This window comes from Ambystoma mexicanum, chromosome 7p, assembly GCF_040938575.1.
Source record: "Ambystoma mexicanum isolate Mex_15411 chromosome 7p, UKY_AmexF1_1, whole genome shotgun sequence".
Lineage (NCBI taxonomy): Eukaryota > Metazoa > Chordata > Amphibia > Caudata > Ambystomatidae > Ambystoma > Ambystoma mexicanum.
The window spans coordinates 47,124,395-47,149,379 of NC_090939.1; the positions used below are offsets into that span (position 1 = coordinate 47,124,395).

Genomic DNA, 24,985 nt, shown 5'->3' on the forward strand with positions numbered 1-24,985 from the left:
GGTTCAGCTCTCTTGGATCAATACATAATCTCAAGGCTCCATTTCCTGAATACTATCAGACTGACCCATTATGAAGCATCTGTCTATTCTATCATGCCCTCTTACTCCATTCTATTTAGTTCAGCCTCCAATTAATTCTGCACATCCATTTGGGCAGGTGTAACCCTCGCCATCAATGGGTCTGCATCTTTCTTCAATTTAATATGACAAGGAAACCCAGCCAAGAACCCATGTCTGTGTCCATCCTGCCACTTTCTATCAATTTTGGTTCCTTTTTTTTTCTATGTCTTTGCCAACCACTTGAACCTACTGCAGGTGGCTAGGATCTGATCTGATGGACAATTCAGCTTGATCATCCCAAGAAAGTAAATTGCTACCATTCCTTGCATAGTGCACCTTACCCTCAGCTTTTCAATTCTGAAAGTCCAGTCTGGCCCAAGATGGGCACATCCAACATACTCATTAGCTCTAGTAAGGGATTCCTTTAGTGAACAACAGATAATGTATCGATCTTTTGCATGCAGATCAATGTCTAATCTGCTCTACTGACTAGCAATATATTCATTTTGACTCTGTTCATTTTAACATTAGTGTGTAGCTTCTTCCGCTTCGTCCTATCGCTAACTGCACTCACCATAAACCACTTCTAGTCTTCCATTCCATAACTATACTCTGGAAACTCTGGAGAATCAATCCAAGAATTTCTTTTAAGAAACTTGAAATTCCAGTAAAAGCAAGAAAACGGGAGGGGAAACGCAAAGCAAATAAAGAGAAAACACTAACTGGTAAATGCACAGAGGAGCCCCATGGAAACATAAAAGATGACCTATGGGCCGAAGAGGAACAGAACCCTCTCTTGGATTTATTAACCTATTCAATCGAACACAAAGCATATATCCTGAAAGCAAGACGGGAGGCCCCGCCACACATCAATGAACCTTAGGAATTAAGTCTTCCTGGAAAACATTGACACAGACCAATCTCCCTCCTTCCTCACGTTGGCGAAGAAACTAGATCTGGCAATGATAAGCAGCCCCAGAACAAAGGGGAAATCTCTAACACCAAATAAGACAACAAAAGACTCCAAAGGCTGCCTAACTCCACGTAATAAGGCTCCCAGAGAATCAATGTATTCAGCCTGTCCCCCTGAAGGAGGAAGAAGTACGAATCCCGAGCGAAAAGGAGCCAGAGACATTACCACTGTAAATATTGGCTGAAGCAAATATTCTAACTCCTCCCTCAAAGGGAGGCAGGGGACGACGAGCGAGAAGTGACAGGCCACCCATAAACTACCAAATAAGGACTGATGTATGCCCAAGGATGGAAAGAGTGGTGGATGAAGGAGAGGACTTCATACTAAATAGATATAATGTGGTCAGATTGTGTCACTGCATACCCCAACTTGGACAATTTAGCACAGAGGACTTCGTCATTGTGGAATTTAGGCCGGGGGACAGAGCAGATCTGGTCCTCCTACACCTATGATCCAAAGTGGTGAAAAACCTGATGCTGTTCTTGGCATCAAACGTTTTGATGATGGGTTTTGACATCACAGACCTAGCGGCAAGGCCAGGGGAAAAACGTAGTGAGGAAGAGTTACCTCTATAACAAATATTGATCAAGCGGACAGACAAATGCAAGATGCAACCTAGCGGAGGAAAAAAGGTCTGAGCCAACACAAGAACAAACCGCACAGATGAATGGAAGGACCTGCAAGATGGTGTTCGGCAATCCGGCGAAAAGAAAAGAAATCTAACAGACTATATCTATGAAGCAGGAGAAAGACAGACAAGGACAATGGACTATAAACAACACCCTAAGAGTGTCAAAGTACAAGGCGACTCCTGGGCCTGGCTGCCAGCTGCCTTGGCCACCAAACATACCAAATAGCAGGTAACTCGGCAGGATAACCGAAAAATCCATCCAAGGCTGTCCTGCTGGAACACCAGAGGGTTTTCACACTTATTGAGGGCTGGCGATATACATTGGGGCGATTTTGACTTTATATGCCACCTATGATTAACACTGAAGCTGGCTATGAAATAATTAGCTACAAGAACAGAGGACTATATATACAAGACTGTGCTGCTAAATGTAAATAAGAGCGCCAAACAAAGTCAGTGGAACGTCATGTGACATGATTTTAACATATATTGGAGCCCGACCATCAAAAGTAACAAAGACCTACTAGATTTGATGGGTGAAGCAATTGATGAAGCCTTCTCTCTAGAAATCCACATATCATCTTGTGCAGCGCATCCGATTTAGCATACCCACCGTGGATCAGACAAATGGATTAGGATAATGTGAAATTAAAAGACCGGCAAGTACAAAAAGGCTCAGTGGGAAGACCTGATAACAAACTGTGACCTCCATGTTGTGAGCAGCCATTTTGAAAAGAGCGCCCGTCATTTTACCTGGCAAAGGGAGACCCAGTACTCTGTGATTGTCTTTGTGACCAGGAACTTAATCGAGGACCTAATCTCCCTGGAGGTAACCAACTCTAAAAGTGATCATAATTGTTTAAAATTGATAAGGAGTCAAGATCTAAGGGATCCTACCTTGATGAAGGGGCTGGCGGTCGAAGTGACCAATAACAGAGCTAAGCGGAGGTAAACCATATCAGCAATGGAAGAAACGATCGCAATCTACTCTGGAAAACTGGAAATTGCTAAAAGAGGTGGGCAATCTGAAATTATACCCCCATTATTGCCTTATTCCACCCAAAAGACAAACCTCATAACCCCAATGACAAATTCCATTGACATTCACATGACCAAATGCTGGTTAAAAAGACAGGAAATGAGACAAACCATCAGAGCCTCAAAGTATCTCCGACAAGGAATTATGAGAAATGCGATTACGGTAAAAACTACTACAGGCAATTGCCCAGGAATTCTAAACGCGCATTGTCTCAAGACGCTGAAAGGATGCTAACAGGATTGGGATGACTTGCTGAATAAGATTACATGCCCCGGGCCCGGATGGGTTATCAACTATGTCTCTAAAGGAAAACCCAGAGCAATGGGCGAGTTTACTAGACTTTGTGTTTAAGAATGTACTGGCATCTAAATCAATACCACTGTCGTGGAAAACAGTGCATGTAATCCCAATCTTTAAGAATGGAAACTGGAAAGATCCCAAAGACTACCGCCCAATTGCCCTGTTAGATGAAATGGGAGAATTACACATTTCATTACACCTCAAAAGTCTGAATGAATAGTCCCTTCTAAATGGCCTAACAGATACATTTCAGGCAGGGTTTGTAAAGGGCCTAGGAACCCTCCCTCCATCTCCCTCCCGGCGTTCTTAATAGCTCTACTAAAAGCTAATACTCGGCGATCTAAGAGCAAAATTGGCTTTTGTAGACTCCTCAAAAGCATTCGACAGCATCAACAGACACCGCCTATGGAAGAAGCTGGAGTACTGGAATTGCCCCACAGATTTGAGCAAGTGTATGGGCTGTATACGAACACCTCGATTTTAGAATTTGTCTAAATGCAAGAGGACTCCTGAGTGAAACGATCCCAACAGGCAGAGGCGTGAAACCAGGATGCTCCCTCGACCTTGCATTGTTCAACCTATATATTTCAGACCCGGACAAATACATGGTTAACATAGTTTTCCACCTAAAACTTGCAAAACTAAGATCACCCACTTGCTGTATGCTGGAGCACTGGGTCTATCATTGCCATACAGACTATTGGTTCCTTTATGCCATTTTGCTGTATAATTTGATCGAGGGAATGGGTATTTTCGCTGATTGCTGGCTACAGTGGTAAATCCATCTGCCGGCAAGATACAGTAGCACCAGAAGTATTTACAGGCCTTTGCCCCCCGCCCCTGACCGAAATTAACTTGGTAGTACCGCAATCTCATTAATGAGAGCATTGACCTCTAAGATTGAAGCCCCCACCGGCATCAACGTCATGGGTTTTGGGGACAAATGCCTTGCATCATCTAACTTTCTTTATGTATTGGAAGAGCAGATGTTCCTTGCTTTGTAGCCTTGAACGTCAGCCTGCATAAAACATCCATGCCCTTTTAACCGTGTTTCAAAAATCCTACATATCTGAAAAACAGTCATGCATGTTTTTCATCTGTGAAGGTTCTCAGAAAGCCAAGACACACATCCTGCTTCCTAGCTCTGAGTTTAAAGGGAACACCCAGGACTGCACATAATACAATGGTAGCCTCCTTGCTACTTGAGCCCTCGTTCAATTGATAACCATGTTGCATGAATGTAAGACCTTTCTGGGGAACTGAAGCAAGGTTTTCCTGGCACCATGGCATATTGTTTTCCAGATTGATTAGAACTTTTATTCTGATATTGAAGGCGGAATCCCAGGGTCTTATGATTTTAAAAAGCATAGAAAGACATGGCTACGGATTGAAACTTGCAGGGGATAATCTGTCTAAATCTTTATGCCACTTTCACAAATGACCTCTGTATTCTTTCATACTAGAGACAGGCTGCATTCTAGATGTTTGCCCCAAATTAAAGTGCCACTGCAAATGTTGATAACTGAGCTTCATGGATGGAGGCACCCCTTAGATTCACATCTGCTTTCCTTCTTGCTGCAGAATGCCAAGGCCCTCGTGTTCTCTGGGATCCAGCCCACGGGGATCCCTCACCTCGGCAATTACCTTGGGGCGATCGAGAGCTGGGTGCAGCTGCAGGAGCAGTTTAGCCGAGTCCTGTACAGCATTGTAGACCTGCACTCCATCACCATCCCCCAGGACCCATCCACCCTGCGTCAGAGTGTGCTCGACATGACGGCCTGCCTTCTGGCATGCGGCATCGACCCAGAGAGGTCTGTGCTCTTCCAGCAGTCTGAGGTAAGGGTATGTGCTGTATTAAACATGCTGCCTTTCAACCACTTAATAGCACCTAGAGAAGGTAAAGATGCACAAGCGGGCAAATGGATGGATTACAAACAGCGGGGTGAATTAGAAGATCATGGGCAACAAAGTTCATCATATATCCTGGGTGTGGCATATGGTCACCGAAGGAAGGGCTTAGCTTACTGTGTGTCCAAGGCTTGCCTGAGGAAGAGTTTGTGTTGGTCGTGTTCCTGATTAGTGGAAAGATTGGCTGTTCTCTTAAAGCAGGGAATGTTGTCAGATTGGCTGTGCCTTACTCTGAGGATCCCCAGTAGGACTGTCGGTGGTGTTCCTTTGGCAGGCGACCCCACCCATGGTGCATATTATTCTGAGCCCACGTAGCAATTTTATGAAGGTTTCAATGTGCTTGTCATTCTTTATGCGCATTCTAGTGTCTGGTTCCTAGACGTTTGGAACTTTGCTATTGGGTTTTGGGGTAGATTTGTATAGGAGCAGTTCACACGTGTTGTGTGATTCCACCACTCGTAGGCGTCTCACGTCTGCCAGGTGGACACTGCTGTCCTTGACAGTAGCTGAAATCGGATGGCGACAGCATATATAAATGCATTACTATTGGGTGTGGTATTGCAAAAATCTACCCTGAAAGCAATGTAGCACTGTACAACAAAGGGATGCATGCATAGGGTACAGTGATTATAAATTGCCAGGAAGGGTGTAGAAGCGGAAGGGGGGGGGGAACGGGCAGAGAGAAAAGGTGGACCCTGTCTGAGCCAGGGGGTGTCTTATATGCTAGTGGATGGATGGGGGCAGAGAACAGTTAAATGTTTGAGGAAACTGAGAGCTGGAGAACCCAGGATCCATCTGGAGTCTACGTAGGTCATCGGTGTACTGCAACAGGTGGAAGAATGGCCAGGCTTTGGGCTTCGTCACTAGTGGACCTCTTGTGACATCACTTTCTATACATTTTGTTAACTCGAAGTGCGAGCACACCCCGATTTGAGAAAAGTGCTTACTGACCGGTTATGTCATCTTATAATGTCTCTAACACTCATGACCTCTATTCTTTAGAGCGTTAAGAAAGAGAAAAAAGACACAAATCCCAGTTGTAAATGAATTATTTTGAAGCAAACGAAAAAGAAATATTCTCCTGAAAGTCCTCCAATCAGGCCGCGATGTGGGAGAATGAGAAAGCTCATTCACATTTTTTGCACCTTGTTTGAAAAGACTCTGCTACCAGTGCCATTTATTTTAAATCTGGGAGGGACCAGCATCAAAGAACAATCGGAATGAAGTGATCGACTAGGGGAGTCCTCTCTCTGCTAGATGACGGTGGGGGGTGGGGGGTTTCTTGCCGTATGTATGGAGCAGAATGGCCGCTCTTAAACTTAATTCTAGCATCAGGAACTGGAAGTCAATGATGCTGACGCAGACCAGCCTTCATATGGGAATGAAGCATGCATAGCAATTCTGGCAGTATTGTTTTGTAGAATCTGAAGTAGTCATTTGGTAAGGCCCATATAAAGAGTTGGAATAATCGAACATCACACCAGTTATGGCTCTAGCAATAAGTGGTTGGCGTTTGAGTGTCTCTCTTTACTTCTGATTTGTGGCTTCACTTTCTGTCTAACATAATTTTGGATCGGTAACATCACTTCCTGCAGCCGTCTTGAGTCGACCCCACTCTCCAAGTGAATCCAGAAGTAATTTCCTCATCCCAGCAACACCAGGCACTAAAATCGGAGACCAACCACTGATGGACTAGACGATCAGGTGACGTGAGCGTGTGTAATTTAGTTTTGATCGCCTTTGGAGTGTCAAGCCAGGGTCATCCAGTTAAGGCCAGTACTGTGAAGACTGAAGACCAGCTGCTTTATCTATGAGCCTTTGCTTTTTCTTTCCGCCCTGCTGCATCTGTGAGTACCCCAAGATTCCTAATGACTCTGCGGTCTCTCCACACTGCGGTACTCGCCCTTAATGCGTTAATTCCTGCTCCTTCTACTCACCTTGCCCTATGCTTTCTCCAATCACGCTACCACTGATCACTATTATGAAACTCATCTCGAAACTCCCACTACTCCATCTCATATCTGTTTGCAACAAACCAAGCAGACAAGCTAACCATACCTCCCCTAACACCTATCTACCTCACCTCTCTTCCTCTCAGACTCAACTTTTCTGCTCTTCCCTACCTCGTCAACTGAATTTTGTACTCTGGAATGCTCAGGCTGCATGCCACAAAACCTCCTTTATCACTGCCTACTTTCAAACTAGCTCTCCTCCTCTAGACCACCTTGCTAGCACTGAAACCTGGATTTCCCCATCCGACGCTGCTACTCTGGCAGCCCTGCATATCCTTAATTCACACTCCTTGTCTCACTGGCAGAGGTGGAGTAGTCCAACGCTTCCCGCCAACACTCCTCACAAATCTCCAATGCCACATCCTCTCCGACCTCATTTTGAGTTCAGCATCTTTGCTATTGCTCTGCCTCGTATCATCTCCATCTATCGCCCTCCTTCTCCCACTGGACTGTTCTTTGATGAACTTGGGCCACTCCTTGATTCTCTTTTCATCATTCATTCTCTTGGGACTTATTTAAAAAAAGAAGAAAATGTACTGCATTTATAAAATGTTCCATAACTGAGCAAGTCAATAAATCTAGCATTAAAATAAAATGGGGCGGTTTAAATTGACAATACCATCCTTCTCGAAGAATCCGTTTTAAAGTTGCACTTCCTCTTTTATTGAATAAGCGGCAAAAGAGCCTAACCTGCATCTTTGCATCTTTGTAGAAAAGCTTGGCCCCACCTTGTGCTGCTAGATGGTCGTGCTAACAAAGATCGTCCTTTTTAATGATTTACAGAGAAGATATCCACCACTGGGGCCAAGGGTAGATATTGTTTTATCATAGACCAGTGATTTCCTTTCGTGTCCCTGTCCAACTGTAACGAGTTGGATTTTGCAGCCAAACTGCTGCTTTTGTAAGGAAACTTTGGTTTCCCACCATAGCTTGCCTTCAAGAAGTAGCCATGTATGTGGTCACTATCCAGGAAATACGAATGACTAAATCACTCCTCAATAAACATTTATTGTTATCCTTTCTCCATATAGACCCATTGATCATACTTCAGTGGTGCCTGTTGCATATAGTTTTTTAAAAACATTTTTTATTTTATTTTTTTAATTGCAGGTGAATGGCGTAGGTGGAGGTTGACTGTGTAGCCGCAGGAGACATTGGAATGGGCTTTCAGTCTTTTGAATTCAAACCACCTAAGCATCCCCCACCAAGAATTTCAATATAGACTGGACCTTCATACGACCCACTTCAGGTATAGAGCTCGTTTAAGTTGGGAGTGAGGAGCAAGTGGCCTGAGCCATCCATAGCAGCCACCTCTTGACATGCTGTCTATTAGGGAAGATGTTGTTTGTGCACCTTTCTCTGTATAGATTTGCATGGGACACCCTTTCTATTTGCTTTGACTCCTGTCCTGACTTTTTGGAGTTAAGGAAAGCCTTCTGCTGTACTTTACTTGCCTGTTTTTTGCTCATTCTTGTGAGGAAACTGACTAGTCCCTGAGACTGTTGGTTCTGAGAGACTTTGCGCCCGATTCGTGGATTTGTCCGCATGGTGCAAGTGACTTAATTGGCAAAGCAAAGTGCAAAGTCACCACACAAATAAATTCCATTAGGCCCTTTGTCTCTATGTGTTAAAATTGCACGCATCACCTTTAGTGTGATTTGGATATCTTGCATCCTTTTGTAATGTGTTTTTGGTTACTTTCACAGTGTGCCTAGGATGGCAGATATTTTTCTACTGTGTTTTTGTAATTTAACTCGTGCACTTTTGCATTTACCACCCTAAGATGGCTGTGTCACAAGGCCTTTGCTTGTTCTTTAGCTGACTTGTCCTTTGGTCGTCTTTGCGCCTTCCCAGGTCAGGAAATGCCATATACGGAATGCCCTCTCCCAGGAAAGCTGTTGCTTTCGCAGACAAAGGGGCGGTTTGTGTTTGAGCCCAGATACGGGGTCTAGGAATGTCTGGTCCCACTACACATCCAGGGGCATGTATGCCTGTTGCTGGGGCAAATGCTATGGCCAGTCGCTACCAGTTGGAATGGTGCAGATCCTTGCCATTGGTGGGCTTGGGCGAGCACCCAGCCCAAAATCTTGGAAAAAAAGCAGGGCGCTTGCAGCTATTTGGCAGACCAACGTTGGAGCCAAGGCCCCTACAAAGGAGGACAGCTCTCTGACGACCAGAGGATGACTCCTGCAGCAGACCAGCATTGACTCCAGTGCTGTCCCAGTGAAGTTCTGCTCTTCTGCCTGATCTCAAGAAGAGCCTAGTCTGTGCTTCAAGCCCTATGAACCGCCCGTCTCGACCCCTGCTCAAGGTTCCGTGTCTTCTGAGCCTTAGAAGTGTCCCTGGACCATCTGATGAACTGACCAGCTCTCTTCAGGGCTACCTCCTCGCAGCCGTCACCGTTTCGAGTGCATCCTTGGAACTAGGGCTGGGTGATATGTACAAAATCATAGCTCAATATTTTTGGACTGAATGGAGATATATTTCTGATGCTTGTGGGTCTGCTTAGAATCCCACGCTGTGCATATAGTCCAACATCTAGTGGCGATCGCAGAGTATTGCATCTTTTTTTTTTTTTCAAAGATCGAAAAGGAACGTCGACATGGCCATGACTGTAACACTATCCCTAACGTGACGTGTAGTGTACCCAAAATCCCTCAGGCGTCAAGGTCCGACCAGATTGTTTTTCTCTGCCTACCTACTTGGTCGCACATAATGCAGAGCTTGTAGGGGTTTATATAGCTAATTCTATATTGCTTATTCCACTGTTCTTTGGTGGTTTGTTTTCCTTTGACGACTACTTGACAGCTGTTTGACACCTGGTCCTGTCTACCGATGTTCCATCCTGGGCTCATCAGCGACTGTTTACCACGTGACCTTGGCCCTCCGGCCCGGCCTTCACAGTAGGGAGAGTAGGGCCTTGTTTGTATTTTCTCCTCTTCCGTTCCTTTACTCCTCTGCCCTTTTTCTTGGTCTGGCTGCCGCTTTCCTCTGCTATGGTGAAGACCCCCTTTTAAATTTTGCCCGTTTTGCAACAGCAAGTTCCCTTGCAAGGACACCCATTGCTAATGCAATCTTTGTCTCCCTCGTGAACACGCTGAGTGCTTGTATAAAGCCTGCAAGATCTTTCGGCCCAAGACCTTGAAAGACATACGTGTGAAACGGTGGGTGGCCTACGACATGCAGGCCGAGAGTCACTCCCTGCTGGCACTGTCGCCTCAGACGAGGAATCGCAGCCACGGCTCCGATTTGGAGGCCGTCTACCTTGCTAGGAGCCCTCGCGCTCCCACATCTCTGTCCCCAGCAAGTATGCCGCCGACAGTGCTATGGGGAAGTCGCATCCCGATGACGGGGTCACAAGCACCACCTGCTCAAGCACACAACCCCTAAACTTTCTCCAGCTGACCCGTCTGGGAAGGTTTCCACGCTCGCAGGTCTGTCAGTCTTTGACTGGGCCTTCCGAATCTCATGGTTCGGTGCCCTCTGCGCAACTGCCTCCGAGGCCTATGAATGGTGCCAAATATTCCACTGTGGCGGGCGCTCCCACTAAATCTTTGCCTTCCGACGCAGAACCGCTGAAAGGTACAGCAACGCCTAAAGATGTGCTGAAACGGATCCACTCGACAAACCCTCCCGAAGCTACAGGAGAAGCTATTCTCTGACCTCTCCTTTCTAGGGCCCTGCATCAAACTCCAGATCCTCCTGCACATCCCTTTCCCCCTCCAGATCCCTCAGACTCTTAAGTGGACCAGGGACAAGTTTGAGGCTTGCACAAAAAAGATGGCCGAATCCATGAATTTTTCAAGCCAATTCGATTAAATTCTCAAAAGACCTAGGGATGTGGACCCTTGCCCCATCCCTCCCAAGTCCCAGAGGCTCCACTCTCCCAGTGCTCAGTTCTCCTCCATGGAGGAATCCCATCACGACCCTCGGGTGGATGTCTTTCTGCATGACCCAGATGATCCTAGCCAGGATGTTTCCTATGCGCAAGACCCTAGCCAGGGTTGCCAAGATCCCACCTGCCAGGACCCAGACTGGAACCCTGTGGATTACAGGGAATGTGGTATTCCATCCCTCCACATGAAACTGACCCTGAAAAAAACAAAATCTGGATGCTCCTGTCTCCCAACCTAGAGACTCGTCGCCTGTAGATGACCAGATGATGATCTACAACCTTCTTAAAGCTGCTGATCACTTTGAAATTACCACACACAAAGCCGTCCCTGATTCGGACTTTGTAGAAAGTATCCTTAAGGTAAAGACCCCAGTGAGCAAAGCTATTCTTTTGTTGAACTGTCAAAACTTCTTGCTCCCCTCATTGCTCACACCATCGCTCACATGTGCAGTGAATCCCTGTGTGGGGAAAATGTTCCTCCCAGCTCCTTCAGACCCGCTGTACATCAGGGGCCATGCCATCCCGGACTCCCTAGTTTTCACGGCTACTCTTAAGAGGGCCTTGGGGGGGGGGGGGGGGGGGGGGGGTACAGCTATCCTTGTCAGAATCCGCTCCTGACAAGGACTGCAAGAAATGGTACGCCCTTGGCAAGCGTGTCACCACCTCTGCTGCATGTTCCAACTGGATTGTGAACAATACCATGTTCCTTGCAAGCTACAATGATGTTCAGTGGGATCTTCTCCAGGACAGCCTTCGGGATGTCCTGGAACCCTGTTTGTGGCTGTGGCTGCGGAGGGCAGGCAAGTCACTCAGGATATCCATAACCATACCTTGTAAGGTATCCTTAAAAATCACTAAGCCAGATCTCGGCCAACCCTTGGTCCAGCGGGGCAACTCGACGCCCGCCGGTCCTTTCGAGGACAGTCCTTCTCCCGCTCACCCCATGCACAGAATGGCTCGGGAGGATCCAAATGGGCCTCCAGACAGGGCTCCTACTGTAACTTCCAGTCTTTTCAACAGAGATGCTTTCTTAGGGGGAAAGGCATGGGTAGAAACCCTTCTTCCAGAGGCTCCCCGGCCTCTGCCTCCTGTGATTCTGCGGTACAGGTCCCTCCCACTCTAACCTAGTTTGCCCACCCATGAGAGTGGGGAATCACATAATACCATTGGGTACTCTAGACTGTCCCCCACGGCTACTGCATGGAGTTCCTCCGGCCACCATCCACCCAGAAGCAGACTACAGTCACCAGACCATGTGCGCATCCTGTTGGACATAGTCCTGCTGGAAAAGGGTGCCATCAAAGTAGTTTCTCCTCTGCAGGTCAACAAGGTTATTTATTCAGTGTACTTCCTTGTACCCAAAAAGGATCCAACCATGCGCCCCGTTTTAGATCTGTGTTCTGCGAACAAGTATAGCAAACCAGAGTTCAGGATGACCACTCTTCAGGAAGTAATCCTGCTGCTGTGGCCGGGGGATTATATGGCAACACTGGATATGAAAGATGCATACTTACTGTTGTCAGGCCAGAGCACGGAACGCACCTCAGGTTCATGATCAAGGACACGCACTATCAGTTCAAGGTTCTCCTCTTCGGCATTGCCTTAGCCCCGAGGGTGTTTACAAAGGTACTGGTGGTAGCGGCGTCTCACCTGTGTATCCCTACCTAGACAACTGGCTCATAACTGGGGATGCGTACCGAACATGCCAAGGGCAATACCCAGAAAACAGTTGATCTTCTATTCAACCTAGGATTCTCTCTAGAAGAAATCTTGTCTGCTCCCAGACCAGTCAGTTTTTGTGGGCCTTGATTCAGACCGAAGTAAGGCCCGCCTTCCCCTCCGAGAGGGTTCAAAACCTACTGTTCAGATCCCTCAGTGTAGCCAGTCGCCGGGTAACCGTTCGTAAGGCTTGCAAGTGCTGGGGATGACTTCTTGATGCGTTTTCCCAGTGCCTTACTCGTTTGCGCATGCGCCCCATGCAGGAGTGGCTCTCGAGCCAATGGTGTCAGGCCAGTGTTATGATCTAGAGGTTGTCTCGACGGCCCTCATTCAATCTCTGCATTGGTGGTCAAGGAGAAAAACATCTGCAAGGGAAAACCTTTAAAACCCCTGCAGTAGAGGCCACACTCGCCATGGACGCACCTCTGTCGGGGTGGAGGGGGGCGCCTCTCTCAGGCTGCGCCCAGTGTTTAGTCCCCATCAGTAGCATCCAGTCACATCAATCTGTTGAAATTGCTTGCAGTGTTCAAAGCCTTTCAAGCACACCTCCAGGGGAAGACAATCTTTGTCCTCAAGAGACCGCACCGCTGCCATGTACTACCTGAACAAGCGGGGGGTTACTCACTCTCTAGGGCTATCGAAACTGTCCCAGAACATCTGGAAGTGGGCTCTCCAGCACAACTTGTTCCTCCTCCTCCACAACATGTTCCAGGGGAACACAATCTTCTTGCAGACATGGTCAGCAGAAACATCCACTGGCCCCAAACCTTAAGCACGAGTGGCGCTTGCATGAGCACATTCTACTCTTTTTGTAGAATGGAACTTTCCAGGCATTGAATTGTTCGCGACTCTGGAGAACACCCAATGCCAAGATTACACCTCCAGGCACCCACAGACACTACAAAGGGAACAGTCTCTGGATAACATGGTGTGGGACATTTGCCTACTCCCTAACCCCTCCCCTATTGCCCTACTCCACAGGATACTGGACAAGATCCACCAGGAACAAGACCCGATGCTCCTGGTTGAACCAATGTGTGCTCGACAGCCTTGGCTCTCCCATCTCATGGAAATGTCGGCTCTCCCCTCCCAGGAAGCTGCCATGCTTGTACAACGTGCTGTCTCCAGGGAGAGACGCTGCACCCATACTCCCAAACACTCAATTTAGCAGATTGCCTGAAGTCATAGAGTTTAGGCACCTTCAACTCCCTCAGAGATGCATGGACATACTCGGGGGTGGGGGAGGGGGGTTGGGGTAGGGGAGGGGGGGTGCACGAAAACCCAACACCAGACATTGCTACTCCAACAAGTGGAAGCGCTTTTGTTATCTGGTGCAATACTAAGAACATTAATCCCATTGACTGCTCCCCTAAAGATATTGCCCTTTATCTACCACCTATTAGGCTGAAGACTTCCTAAAGGTCCGCCTGTCCGCGCTCTCTGCATGTACCACGTCCCAGAGCAAGGTTTCATGGTGGAAAATTCTCCTGTCACAAACCCCGTCATGGAAGGGGTGATCCTCCCTGCCCCCATCTCCAACCCAACTCCCGGATGGGACTTGAATGTTGTCCTTACCAGATTAATGGGGCCTCCTTTTGAGCTCATGCCCAAGGCTAGCCTTAAGGCCCTCACCTATAAGACTGCCCTTCTAGTGGCCATTACCTCGATAAGGAATAGTAAACTGCAGGCTCTTACAGTTCAGGATTCCTTTGTGACTATTCACAAAGACGAGGTGTTTTGGTGGACACATGCATGTTTTGCGCCTAAATTCATCTTGAAGTTCCACGTGAATCAATTAATCGAACTTAACACTTTCTTCCAAAACCCCACTAACTTGGCAGAAAGAAGCCTCCACACACTGGATGTGAGGACGGCAGTAATTTACTACTATGAAAAAACAAAGCCACTGAGAAAGACTACCCAATTCTTTCTCGTTGGTAGAGCAGGCATCCCGTTCTCTAAATTTTATTGGTAGACATTTTATTTAATATTGTGTTTTTCTTTAATTTTTTTTTTTTTTATTTAAATATTTTTTTTAACACACTTAATACCGGTTTGGTTTCTGAGTGCGGATCCGGGATTCAAACCTCTGTTGCTCTGCATGGTCTTACTTCCAAGACAATTTACAAATGGATTATAAATTGCATCACGCTGTGTTTACTCTCTTGCTAAGAGAGATCTACCCTTTACGCCTAGATCCCACTCTACTCTGGGCACAGGGGCTACCATAGCATTAATTGCAAATGTTCCTCTAGATTCCATTTGAAAGTATAACCTGGATTTCTGCTCCCACGTTCACCCAACACTACTGCTTGGACACACTCGGGCGGGACAAGCGGTGCAAAGACCTCTCTTTGCCAATGTTCCTTCACACATACCATCACCATCTCCTGGTACTACCCGCTAGTCTATGCACCACATGTGATTCTAAGCAGAGACATGCATTACTTACCGTAATCTTATTTCTGATGATTGTATTGCCGGATGTCCTGGCTCTCACCGAGGCATGGTTCACGGCCAACTCTGTCACGAGTTTTGACACTCTCCTCCCTTAAGGCTACAAGATCCTCTCCGAACCCAGAACCCACTGGCCTGGAATTGGAGTAGCTCTGATGTTTCCAGAGTGGATCCCTGTTTGTCATTCCTACACAGACCTACTCCTCCTTTGAATACCTGGTCTGCAGGCTCTCTATCCCTCCTGGCCTCTCTCTGACTCTAGTCACAATCTACAGGCCACTTGGCCAGGTTGGCCTCTACCTCTGAGTGGACTGACCTCTCCTTCTCTTCTTGCCTCTACCTCTCAACTTCTCCTCAGACCTCCACATCCATCTGGATTCTTCTAATCCCTCCTCTGGGCTTTTGCGCAACCTCTGCAATACTCGCACTCTCCTACCCTCTGATCCGACACTCTGCTGGACACACCGTGGATGTTCTCATCTCCTCAGACACCCCTTCTCGAACCCTCTCACCACATCTCTCTTGGACTGACCACTTTATGCTCTCCTCTCACCTGAAGCGCTCTATTCCCCCAGGTGAAGCTGACCCCAGCACTGCCACTTACCTTCTCAGTCTTTCGGCCCATGAAGCGTGTGTCAGTGGAGGCCTTTGCTGCTACTTTCTCTTCTCACCCTACACCTCCAGCTGACTCGCACCCTGGCACAGCCCTCTCTAACCTTCATCTCTCTATCTCCAGTACTCTGGATGCCCTTGCCCCTGTCGTGAGAATCTGTCTGAAGCCTACCTCCAAGTGCAACTCTTGGTCTGACTCTGATCTCACCACCCTGAAACGCAAGTGCAGGGTGGCTGCGAGGAAGTGGAGGGCATCAGCTGCGTCCTCTGACAAACTGTCGTGCTGCCTGCTCCAAAAGCAATACAGACTCTGTCCTGACCAAGAAGAATGCCTACTTTCAAGCCTGCCTCTCCTCCTTTCTCCTCTTTCTTCCCGACCACTCCTGACGAGGTTTCTAGAACAGTCCTATCTATGAAAGTGTTGTCCAAGCAGGCGCTCCGCTGCTCCTCCAGAACCATCAAGGAACATATCGACACCTTCGCTCCAGTCTTGGTCGATTTCCGCATCACCCTTTTGCCACTGGAATTTCCCCCTCTTCCTCAAGCACTACCTCCTGAAAAAGCCTTCTGCCATCCTTCCTGTCCGGCAAACTACCTCCCGATCTCAATCACTCCTTTCCTGGGCAAACTCCTGTAAAAGCTGGCCATCTCCTGGCTTACTCTCCATACTGAATCTGTTGGTTGTCTCCATGACCATCAGTTTGGCTTCAGAGCAGCCAGAGGCACAGAAACTGAACGCCTGATTCCGATTTTAGCATTCCATCTCGCATCATCCTCCTGGATCTTTCCTTTGCTTTCAACATGGTCAATCTTGCCATCCTCATCAATAGTCGCAGTGAGAACCTAGGCATCAGGGATCAGGCCCTGGCTTGGTTGACCTCCTTCCTCATGGACCGACCCTCCCAGGTCCAACTTGGGTCCTTTCGCTCCACCACCTCTCTCTCCACATTTGTTGTTCACCCAGGGCCGTAACCTCTGACCCTGGCTCTTCAATGTTTACCTGGCCCACCTTATCTGTACCTTCTCCTCTAACTTTGTGTTATGAGGATAACGCTCAGCCCTCCTTCAGGCTACCCTCAGCCTCCTCTCCTCTCCTCTCTCGAACATTCCTGACTGTCTATCCCGATTCAGGAGTGGTGTGCCTCCAACGATCTCTTCCTTAATGCCAGGAAGACTGAGATCCTTCTCATTGGGACTCCTGCTGCTGCTTTCCCTCTCACTCTGACCACCGTCCTTGGACCCTCTTCCTTCACCTTCCTGGGAGGCTAAAAACCTTATTGTCATCTTCGACTCCACTCTCCTCTTCTCTCCTCTAATTCGGACGTTGCCAAGGAGGCCTACTACCAGCTTAAACTCCTCGGAGGTATTCTTCCTTTCCTCACTTTCCCTCAGAAGCTCGCTGTCTCCAGGGTCCTGGTTCTGTCTAGGCTGGACTACTGTAATAGCCTCTTTCTGCCTTCCTCTACTCTCCAACTAATCCAGAACAGTACAGCAAGACTCGTCCTCGGCCACAAGTCCAGGGACTATATCTCTCAGTCCTGAAATCTCTCCACTGACTCCCGGTGGCTTCAAGGATCAAATTCAAGACCCTCTGCTTCATCCACAAGGCTTTCTGGGGCCCGGGGCCTGCCCTACACCCTACTCTCTTCCTAAACACCTTCTTCCTCGAGCCCTTCGCTCAGCCACCTCCAACTTTTTGAGGGTCAGATGCTTCTCCAGGCAGAGAGTAGGGGGTAGATCTCTCTCCTCTGCAGATACCTCCCTCTGGAATGGCCTCCCCACCCCTCTCAAACTTGTTCAAGACCACCTGAAGTTCGGGAAGCAGCTCAAAAGCTTCCTCTCCTGCTCTCCCTCGCTGTGCTGACTGCAGGTCTAACGCGTGCTTGGGGGCTGTATATGGAACCCTACAGTCCCCTGCTTCCTTTCACTTGCACGATCTTAATGACACAAGACCTAGTAAGATTGTTTTGTCCTCCCTCTGTCTTCCTTCTCTTGTTTTGTTGCGCCTAGAAACACTTGTATAGAGGCAAGTTATATTTAATGGTACAGCTTGAAGAATGAAGGTGGGTAAATGGTGCGGGCAGTTCATTGCCATGTTCTGCTTCGTTCTTCTGGTTTGGCGTCCCTTCTGTCTGGCACCCCTCTGCACAACTGAAGACTGCTGTGCTTAAACTAAGGTGTGCAGCCCTCTTAATTGCGCACATACCCCCCCCCCCCCCACCACTACCCTTAACCTCCACCCACCGAGTGCTCTCGGGGGAGGGAGGCTGGGGGGGAGATATTCCCTGATTATAAAATTATAAAGCATGTGAATGGAAGTTAGAAGCTTGGCACTGCTGATGACCTGTTGCAGGCTCTTCAACATCCACACCTTTTATGACACTTACTAGCGAGATGGATTTCTGCACTTCAGTGTTGAGTGCCTCTCCTCAGTACATCTGGGTGGGGTCATCACTGTGGAATGAAAAGCCCCCGAAGGCATAGTATATCCCCTGAAAAGAAACTAATTCCGCTGGCACCGACAGCTGTGTTTTAGATCTGCCTGCACAGACCCAAGCTGGATGATGTGTTCTAGATCTCTGTGCACACCCCCTTTGTGACTAGGGAGGTGAGCCTGCTATGCAATATACCCCATCCAGAGATACTTCCATACCTTCCTATTGTACTGAAGCACAAATGATGGTAGGATGTATGGCAGTTGAAACATGTCATAATATTCAGAGCCCTTTAAAGGGGGCTGGTTTGGTTTCTGCCCCTACACTGATGACACCCCTACCTGAAATCCAGGACCAATGGTGTCTTCTTTCTCGTTCCAGGAAGTGACTGGAAAGGCTCAGGCCCATGCAGGAAGAGGGAGAGCCAACCTGTGCTGAAGTCATGCAGTCTGCGTTGAAGCACTGTCACCTGGAGGCAGGACCACATTGGAGGCAGGACCACATTGGAGGCAGGACCACATTGGAGGCATAGTGGGTGGAGAGACTGCAGAATGCTGTGGAGCCCAGGGAAGAGGCAGAGAGTACCGAGCCACCTGATCGAATGAGGAATCAACCAGCATGGCTTGCCAGCGTCCTCAAACCAGATGCCCAGGTCCTGTCACCGACTGGCGGACCCAAACGCAAGGACCGACAGCGAGGGCGTCTGGTCCCGCAGCATTTGAAGCAGCAGTCTCAAACTCCCCTGCAGGAACACAGGTATGCGGCCAGAGAAAGGCAGCAGGAGGAGGGCTAACGCACTGAAAAAGACCATGAGTGGCTAACAGAGCATAGCCTACAAGGGGCTGAAACGGAGTGTAACCCGCGAGGGGTGGACATTAAGATTATCCTGAAAAGGGGTGGAACTAGACCCAGAAGCCTAAGAGGGGCGAGACTGAAAATATCCTGAAGTCCTCAAGGGGCTGATGAGTATCCCAGAAGGGGCTGACTACAAGACCAGAATCCGAGGCCAGCAAACCTATGATGGGCACAGATTGAGAATACCTCACAGGGGGTGAAGGGAGACCTAGAAACCAGGGGGCCTGACTGGTGCAGCTGCGCAATCTGCTCAAAAAAAGCACAAATCTCAAAAAAGCTAAGATGTACACTATGCCATTCTACCAGATTGGAACAGAGACTTATACCAAGCAGTCGCACAAGGGCCAGCCACTTTTATGCAGAAAAAAACTGTTTGAACTATTGGGACAATTTGTTTGGGGGGACCAGAGTAACATCCTCCAGGAGGAGGAAAAGAGACCTAGAACTGAACTTTGATCATTATCGCCGGGGCCTGAGTGAGATACAAGTGGGATTACTAGATGGCGTCAGAAACCAGCCACAGGAAGCCAAAGCATTGTGAAAGCAACTTACTTAGGCCAGTCAGTTATATTTTGTTATGTTTAGTGGTTAGTGAGCATAGGTTAGAATAGGTTTGGACAGAAGACAGAATGTATGGGAGACAACCTAGTGAGCACCCGTTTATTTTCTTTGTAGTTAAGGCACCATCATGATAGAGCTGGGGCAGTTTTTTCTTTTAAGTATCGTTGAATTATGCCTTCTTGTCAGTCTCCCATGTCTGACTTACCACAGTTTAAATCCTGCCATTGTAAGGCCAGCAAAGCGGTGAGGCTCAAAGCTGTTTGGCATTGCGCACAACAGCCAACACGTTCCCCACATCCACATTGAATGACCTTCATGCAAACTGAACCTGCACTGGTGTGTAACATAGCGCCATGTTATATTATTTGTGCGGGTTTTATTAAACACATGAAATTATTCACCTCTAAAGGATCTTTGGGGCTGTTCAAAAAACAAACAAAAAAAACGAACTTCTTGCCGCCCCCAAGGAGGAGATTAACATAAAGATCTAAAAAAAAAGAGTATTTGTTTTTACATAAGGTAAGCACTCTTAGTTCACTTTATAAAGATAAAGTCACTACAAAATGCCCCTGCATAGTTATTTAGTAAATTGACAAGTGCTGGCGCAACAGGCAATCGCCTTTGCAAGGATTTACACCAGAGACGACAGTTCACTCATTTGCTCACAGTTCCAGGGAGGTGGGTGTGCTCTCCTTCTCCATTGGATAATGCGCTGCTTTCAGCACACTGGTGAAGTCAAAATCAGGTCCTCTGTCTGCAGTACTGTACTGTCCCAGTCTCCTTGCTTATTGTTGCACAGTGTAGATGACATGTGACTGCTCACTCCGTAGAGAGTGAGTGGGAGAAAGGAAGTGAGGAGCTCGATCTTGCCACCGGTGTGCAGCTCCCAGGTATGAATTATGATGCCTGCGCAGACAGGTAACGGTCAAGTGTGTATTTCACAATTGCACTAGCGAGTAGTCGCCCGGAAAGTGGCCTTTCTTCAGCAGGATCCTAGAAGCATGACATGGGTGTAACCAGGAGTAAACCTTGCCTGAGGCACCAGGATTCTCCGGCCGTAAGGAGATGGCGAAGCGGTTGTCCATGACTTTGTGGTTAACTCTTAGCCTTGTGTGCTTTGAAACAAGCCCAGCCATTCAATACTCTTGTGTCTCCAAATAAAACCTTGGCTACTGAGAGGGAAAGCCAACATCCAGCGGATATGTTTTGCTTCCCTCCCTGGTCCTGTAGGCAACACCATCAACCCTTTCCAATCCATCTGATTAATTTTGCATCATCTGTAACCCCTTCCCAGTCTGCATACTCCTGCGTCTGGTTCATGCTGAACATTGGCATCAAGGAAAGTGTGCTGTACCTTGCCCTTAAAGTGGACCTGGCCATATAATGTGGCCGATTTCCCTTATGTGGGTGTTGTACCATCCTCCGAAGAATACGCGCGGATTCCAGGGAAAGTGATTTGCAGGTTAGACCCAGACGTCCGCAGCAGAGTGCTCTAACTTAGTGAGGTTCTGGGCAGTTTTTGAAAAGTCAATACTGACAAATACGCCACAGGTTGTTCTGTTCATAAAGCCAACAATATCTACCGTCCACTTTGCAGATTTCTCTGAGCCTTTCCAGAATATTTGCATCTGAGGTCTTTGGACTTGAGTCCAGAGTAGACCAATCCTAGTGTGAGGGGTCTTAGGACAGTGTGATTATGGTTACAAGGAGCCATAATAGCAACACATGATGATGCTGCTGTCCTGCTCATAGTATGGAAGTCCTTGTCCTAGTACTACAGTTAATACATTGTAAGGCACCCATAAATGGGGAAAACCCTACTGCTTGTGTATGCTCTGGTTTGCAGTGTTTCTCCAAGAAGTAAATAAATGAACTAAGTACGTATAGACAACTAAAATGGATCGAAGTAACAATAATTGTCGAATCCCTGAGAGGTACCCTCCCACCCCCACTCCAAAACCTTTTGTAAAGTCAATAGACCTTGGCATAGAAAATGTTGGGAGGAATGTCGTGGGAGCTTCTTAATGATTGTTTTGCCTTTGGTGTCGTCTGCGGGAATGAACAGGAAAACTCCATTGCACCGGATGGTATTCCCAAACTTAAAGACACGAGGCCCAGCCTTTTGTACATTTTATACATTAAGGGTTGTAGGTGTAATGTCGTTCTTGCCTTCTATTCCCAGACATAGGAGTGACTGCAGTGGATTCAAAAGGGACAACAATTCAAATCTTTCAGGAAAAGACTGAGCAGTATTTTTGGAAGGGATTTAGGTAATGCTGCTTGAAAGTGTATCAATCTTGTTTAAGTTCCCTGCATTGGATCTTTACAGTAAACACTTGCCACCAGACAGTATTTCAGTGTCCAATCTCTCGAGCATGGGCCAATGGTTCTCTTTTTTTTTTTCTCTGTATTGCCCGCAGTGGTCTCTTGTGGGATTATATGCAAGTATCGCCCAGGATGCACGCAAGAAGATCTGTCAGCATCTGCGCTGGCACCAATCACCATGGGGGGGGGGTGCTGTAAAGAAAAGAGCAACAGGGAAATGGGTCGCTGGGGAGGTCCTAGCAAACTGGGTTCGACCTTTCAAGAAGGTGGCAGCCGCTCTAGTATACCACCCCCTCTCTCCTCTCAGACAAAATTGTCGGAGCACTCTGAAATCCATTGTACAAGATACTGGGGTGACAGTTACCCAATCTGTGGCGACTCCATAATCCAAGGCATAGCGAGTAATTGGCTGTGTGGTCAGCTGTACTGTGGTCTTGATTAAAGCCATTGTATAGGTCCCTAAAACATGACGATGTCCCATTTGGGAATGTTTCATTGGCTTTGCCTAGAAAGGGAACTTGTAAGGGGTAGCATAATCTTGTTCTAGAGGGCAGCGCTCGAGTGGGGACTCATGAGGAGCAAAGCGAGAGTAGACTTTCATGGCGTGCTGTAGCTTGAATGCAGTGCTCGCTGGGTGCTTCTTCTTTACTGTGGTCCACAGATATTAGAGTGTCTGAGGGGTAAAGGGTGCTAGTACACAACTGGTCTAGAGAACAATGTTGCTCAGCACTTGTCCGAACACTTAGTTACTTCAGGAGGTTTTTGCCAAGGCATTGAGGTACTTGTACGGAGTGCACTTGGCTTGGCTACCCAAGATCTCACCTGCGCAATAACCAACCATCTTTTCCAAAACCCCACCTCCTCAGCCGCAATTCTGCTCCTCTCTCCACGTTTGTTCTTTCCAAATTCTCTTTTCATGTCCTCTTGAGCCTTCTCTTCAGAACTTGCGCCCTTTCCCTAACCAGCTCTGCTCTCACCAGAGCCTCCTCTCTCAGCAGGCAAAGCTTCATTGTGTAAGGTCATGCCTCCTAGAACTATTGTGCACTCTTCCCACTACCAAGTAGATACGTAAATATAAATAGACACCCACTGAACTCGCCACACTACAGCCAGGCAGCTCCCAAATGACACACTGGGAACATTCACCTACAAGAGACACTCAGCTTTCGAGTTGCCTTCTCATGCCTTTAAACTTGCAAAGATACAGCACATCTCAGACCTTATGATAGAACAACAAACGCATACATGAGTTGACAATACAACATCAACCTTCTTAAAACATTTCAAGTTTCATTAGTTCTCCCAACTTATTGCCCTTCAGGAAACGCCTCAAGACCCACTTATGTCAACATCTCAACAGATAGACCGAGTGCTGTATCCCCTCACCCATAGAGCACTTGGCTTCTCAAGAGCAATTGAGCAAGGAAGTCTCCCTCTCAAAGTGAGTGAAACTGAGGTCCATGCCGTGCTCCAAACTTAGCAAGGCATCTACTGCTGGCTCATCGGAGCACCTTGTGACCAGGAGGACCTCTTGCTCAGAGTGGTGTTTCTAGTTCAGGTTAGGACCCCAAGGCTGTGTTCACTTAACAAACCCCTGAGCAGCTTGTACAGCATCCAGCCTCTGATTGCTCTGACTGAGAACCAGATTGAGTTTAGCACATAACGGTAGCCTATGACGGGTGAGGATAAGCCAGCATTTCATTGCGGGTGCTTCTGTATGCATAGACTTTCCGTAAACCTGTATTCAGGGTCTGAATGTTATGTTAGTCTCATCACTGCTGTAGCAGTCTTAAAGCACCAAGCTGTATCCATGTAGAGGGGATTGTGACCCTGCCCAGGGTGGCAGCCATACCGTGGTCCGTAGGGGAGGGGAAAGTCAGACAAATATACAGAGGTACATGACTACCAAGTGGCCCCATGTCATGCGCTATGCCTTGAGCAAGTCCTGGATTTTAACTGGTTGCTGGGACTAGTAGTTTCATTATGGACCTGCAAGTCCCAGCAACCAAAGCCAGGACTGGCTCAAGGTGCCGCACACAACCTGGAAGCCATGGTCCTTACTCACAAGATGTAGGCAAATGAGAATTTATGAGTGATAGCATTGTTGGACCGAATATATAGCTTTTAGTGTTTTTCACCTGAATAAAATGCAGTCTGAAGCAGGGACAATGGCTTCCCTTATTGGCTGGCAGAACTGCAATGGAGGCTGTTAGTAGTATGGTGGTGGTAAGGAATGTTGTGGATGTGTGATGTTCTTGAGGTGTGCTGAAGGGGTTGTGGGGATTATTATCCAGATAATCCTATTGATCCCCTCTGGCTGACACTATTGAACTGAGGACGCGCGTTAGAAACCCTCATATATACACATTGGTTCACAGGCTAGCAACACAGATTGAATAGTGCTTTGCCTCAATGATGGAAGCAAACTGCTTCAGTTCTTGTTATATAGAACAGTCTTGACCCCTGGTCTGCTCTTCAAGGACCATCAAAGATATGCTTCAAGCGTCAAGAGTAGGGATTTATGCCGCTTTGAAGAATGTATTAAAAAGGTGATGTAATATTTGAATGGCAACCTTCCGGAGGCTAAGCAAAAAAAAATCCTTTTAAAAACAAAAAAAGCAATGGGTCATACCAGATTGGCTTTGCGCTCCCAAGAATCCCTCTTTCCCATGCTGCTGTGCACTTAGAGTCTGTTCACTCTCCTTGGCTTGGTGTGTGCTTTTAGCCCATGCTACTGTGTACCAGTAGGTAAACTTCTCCATTCACTTATCACAACAGTACCAACCCACTACCAGTGTATTGTCCGCAGCAGAGTGCCATTAATTGCCGTACAAGCTGTATTTCTGCTTGGTATATGTGAATCCATGTACTGTGTGTGTGCGCATTATAACACTTTCTGGGTCTTCCTTCTAGGTGTCTGAACATGCAGAATTGGGCTGGATCCTGGGGTGCTTCACCTCAATACCTCGGGTACGGCACCTGCCACAGTGGAAGGTAAAATGGAACTAGCAACAACTGGACTCTTTGGTGCTAAATGTGGCAGTGATTACCCTTCTGCCCACCCACATCCTCTCCCCTTCAACGACCTCCCTCCCCTCCCATCGAGTTTGTACTTGAGGTAGGCTTTTTATCAAGGTTATGCTGTGGGCTTTCACACTACTCACCATTGGCTATTCTGGCTACCTTACAAAGCCCACACATGG

General features: G+C 47.5%; 1 protein-coding gene across 3 annotated transcripts in view; it reads left to right on the forward strand.

The window, feature by feature from the left end:
* The window catches only part of WARS2 (tryptophanyl tRNA synthetase 2, mitochondrial), a 124,092-nt gene that overhangs the window by 41,673 nt on the left and 57,434 nt on the right, over positions 1-24,985 (forward strand). The window contains exons 2-3 of one of the 3 annotated variants that reach the window (XM_069635750.1): positions 4,585-4,839; positions 24,696-24,776. In XM_069635750.1, coding sequence (XP_069491851.1) covers positions 4,585-4,839; positions 24,696-24,776 — 336 coding nt within the window. Of the gene's footprint in view, positions 1-4,584; positions 4,840-18,493; positions 18,798-24,695; positions 24,777-24,985 lie in introns of those variants that run through there. The other 2 variants (XM_069635751.1, XM_069635752.1) reach the window with 2 other exon arrangements.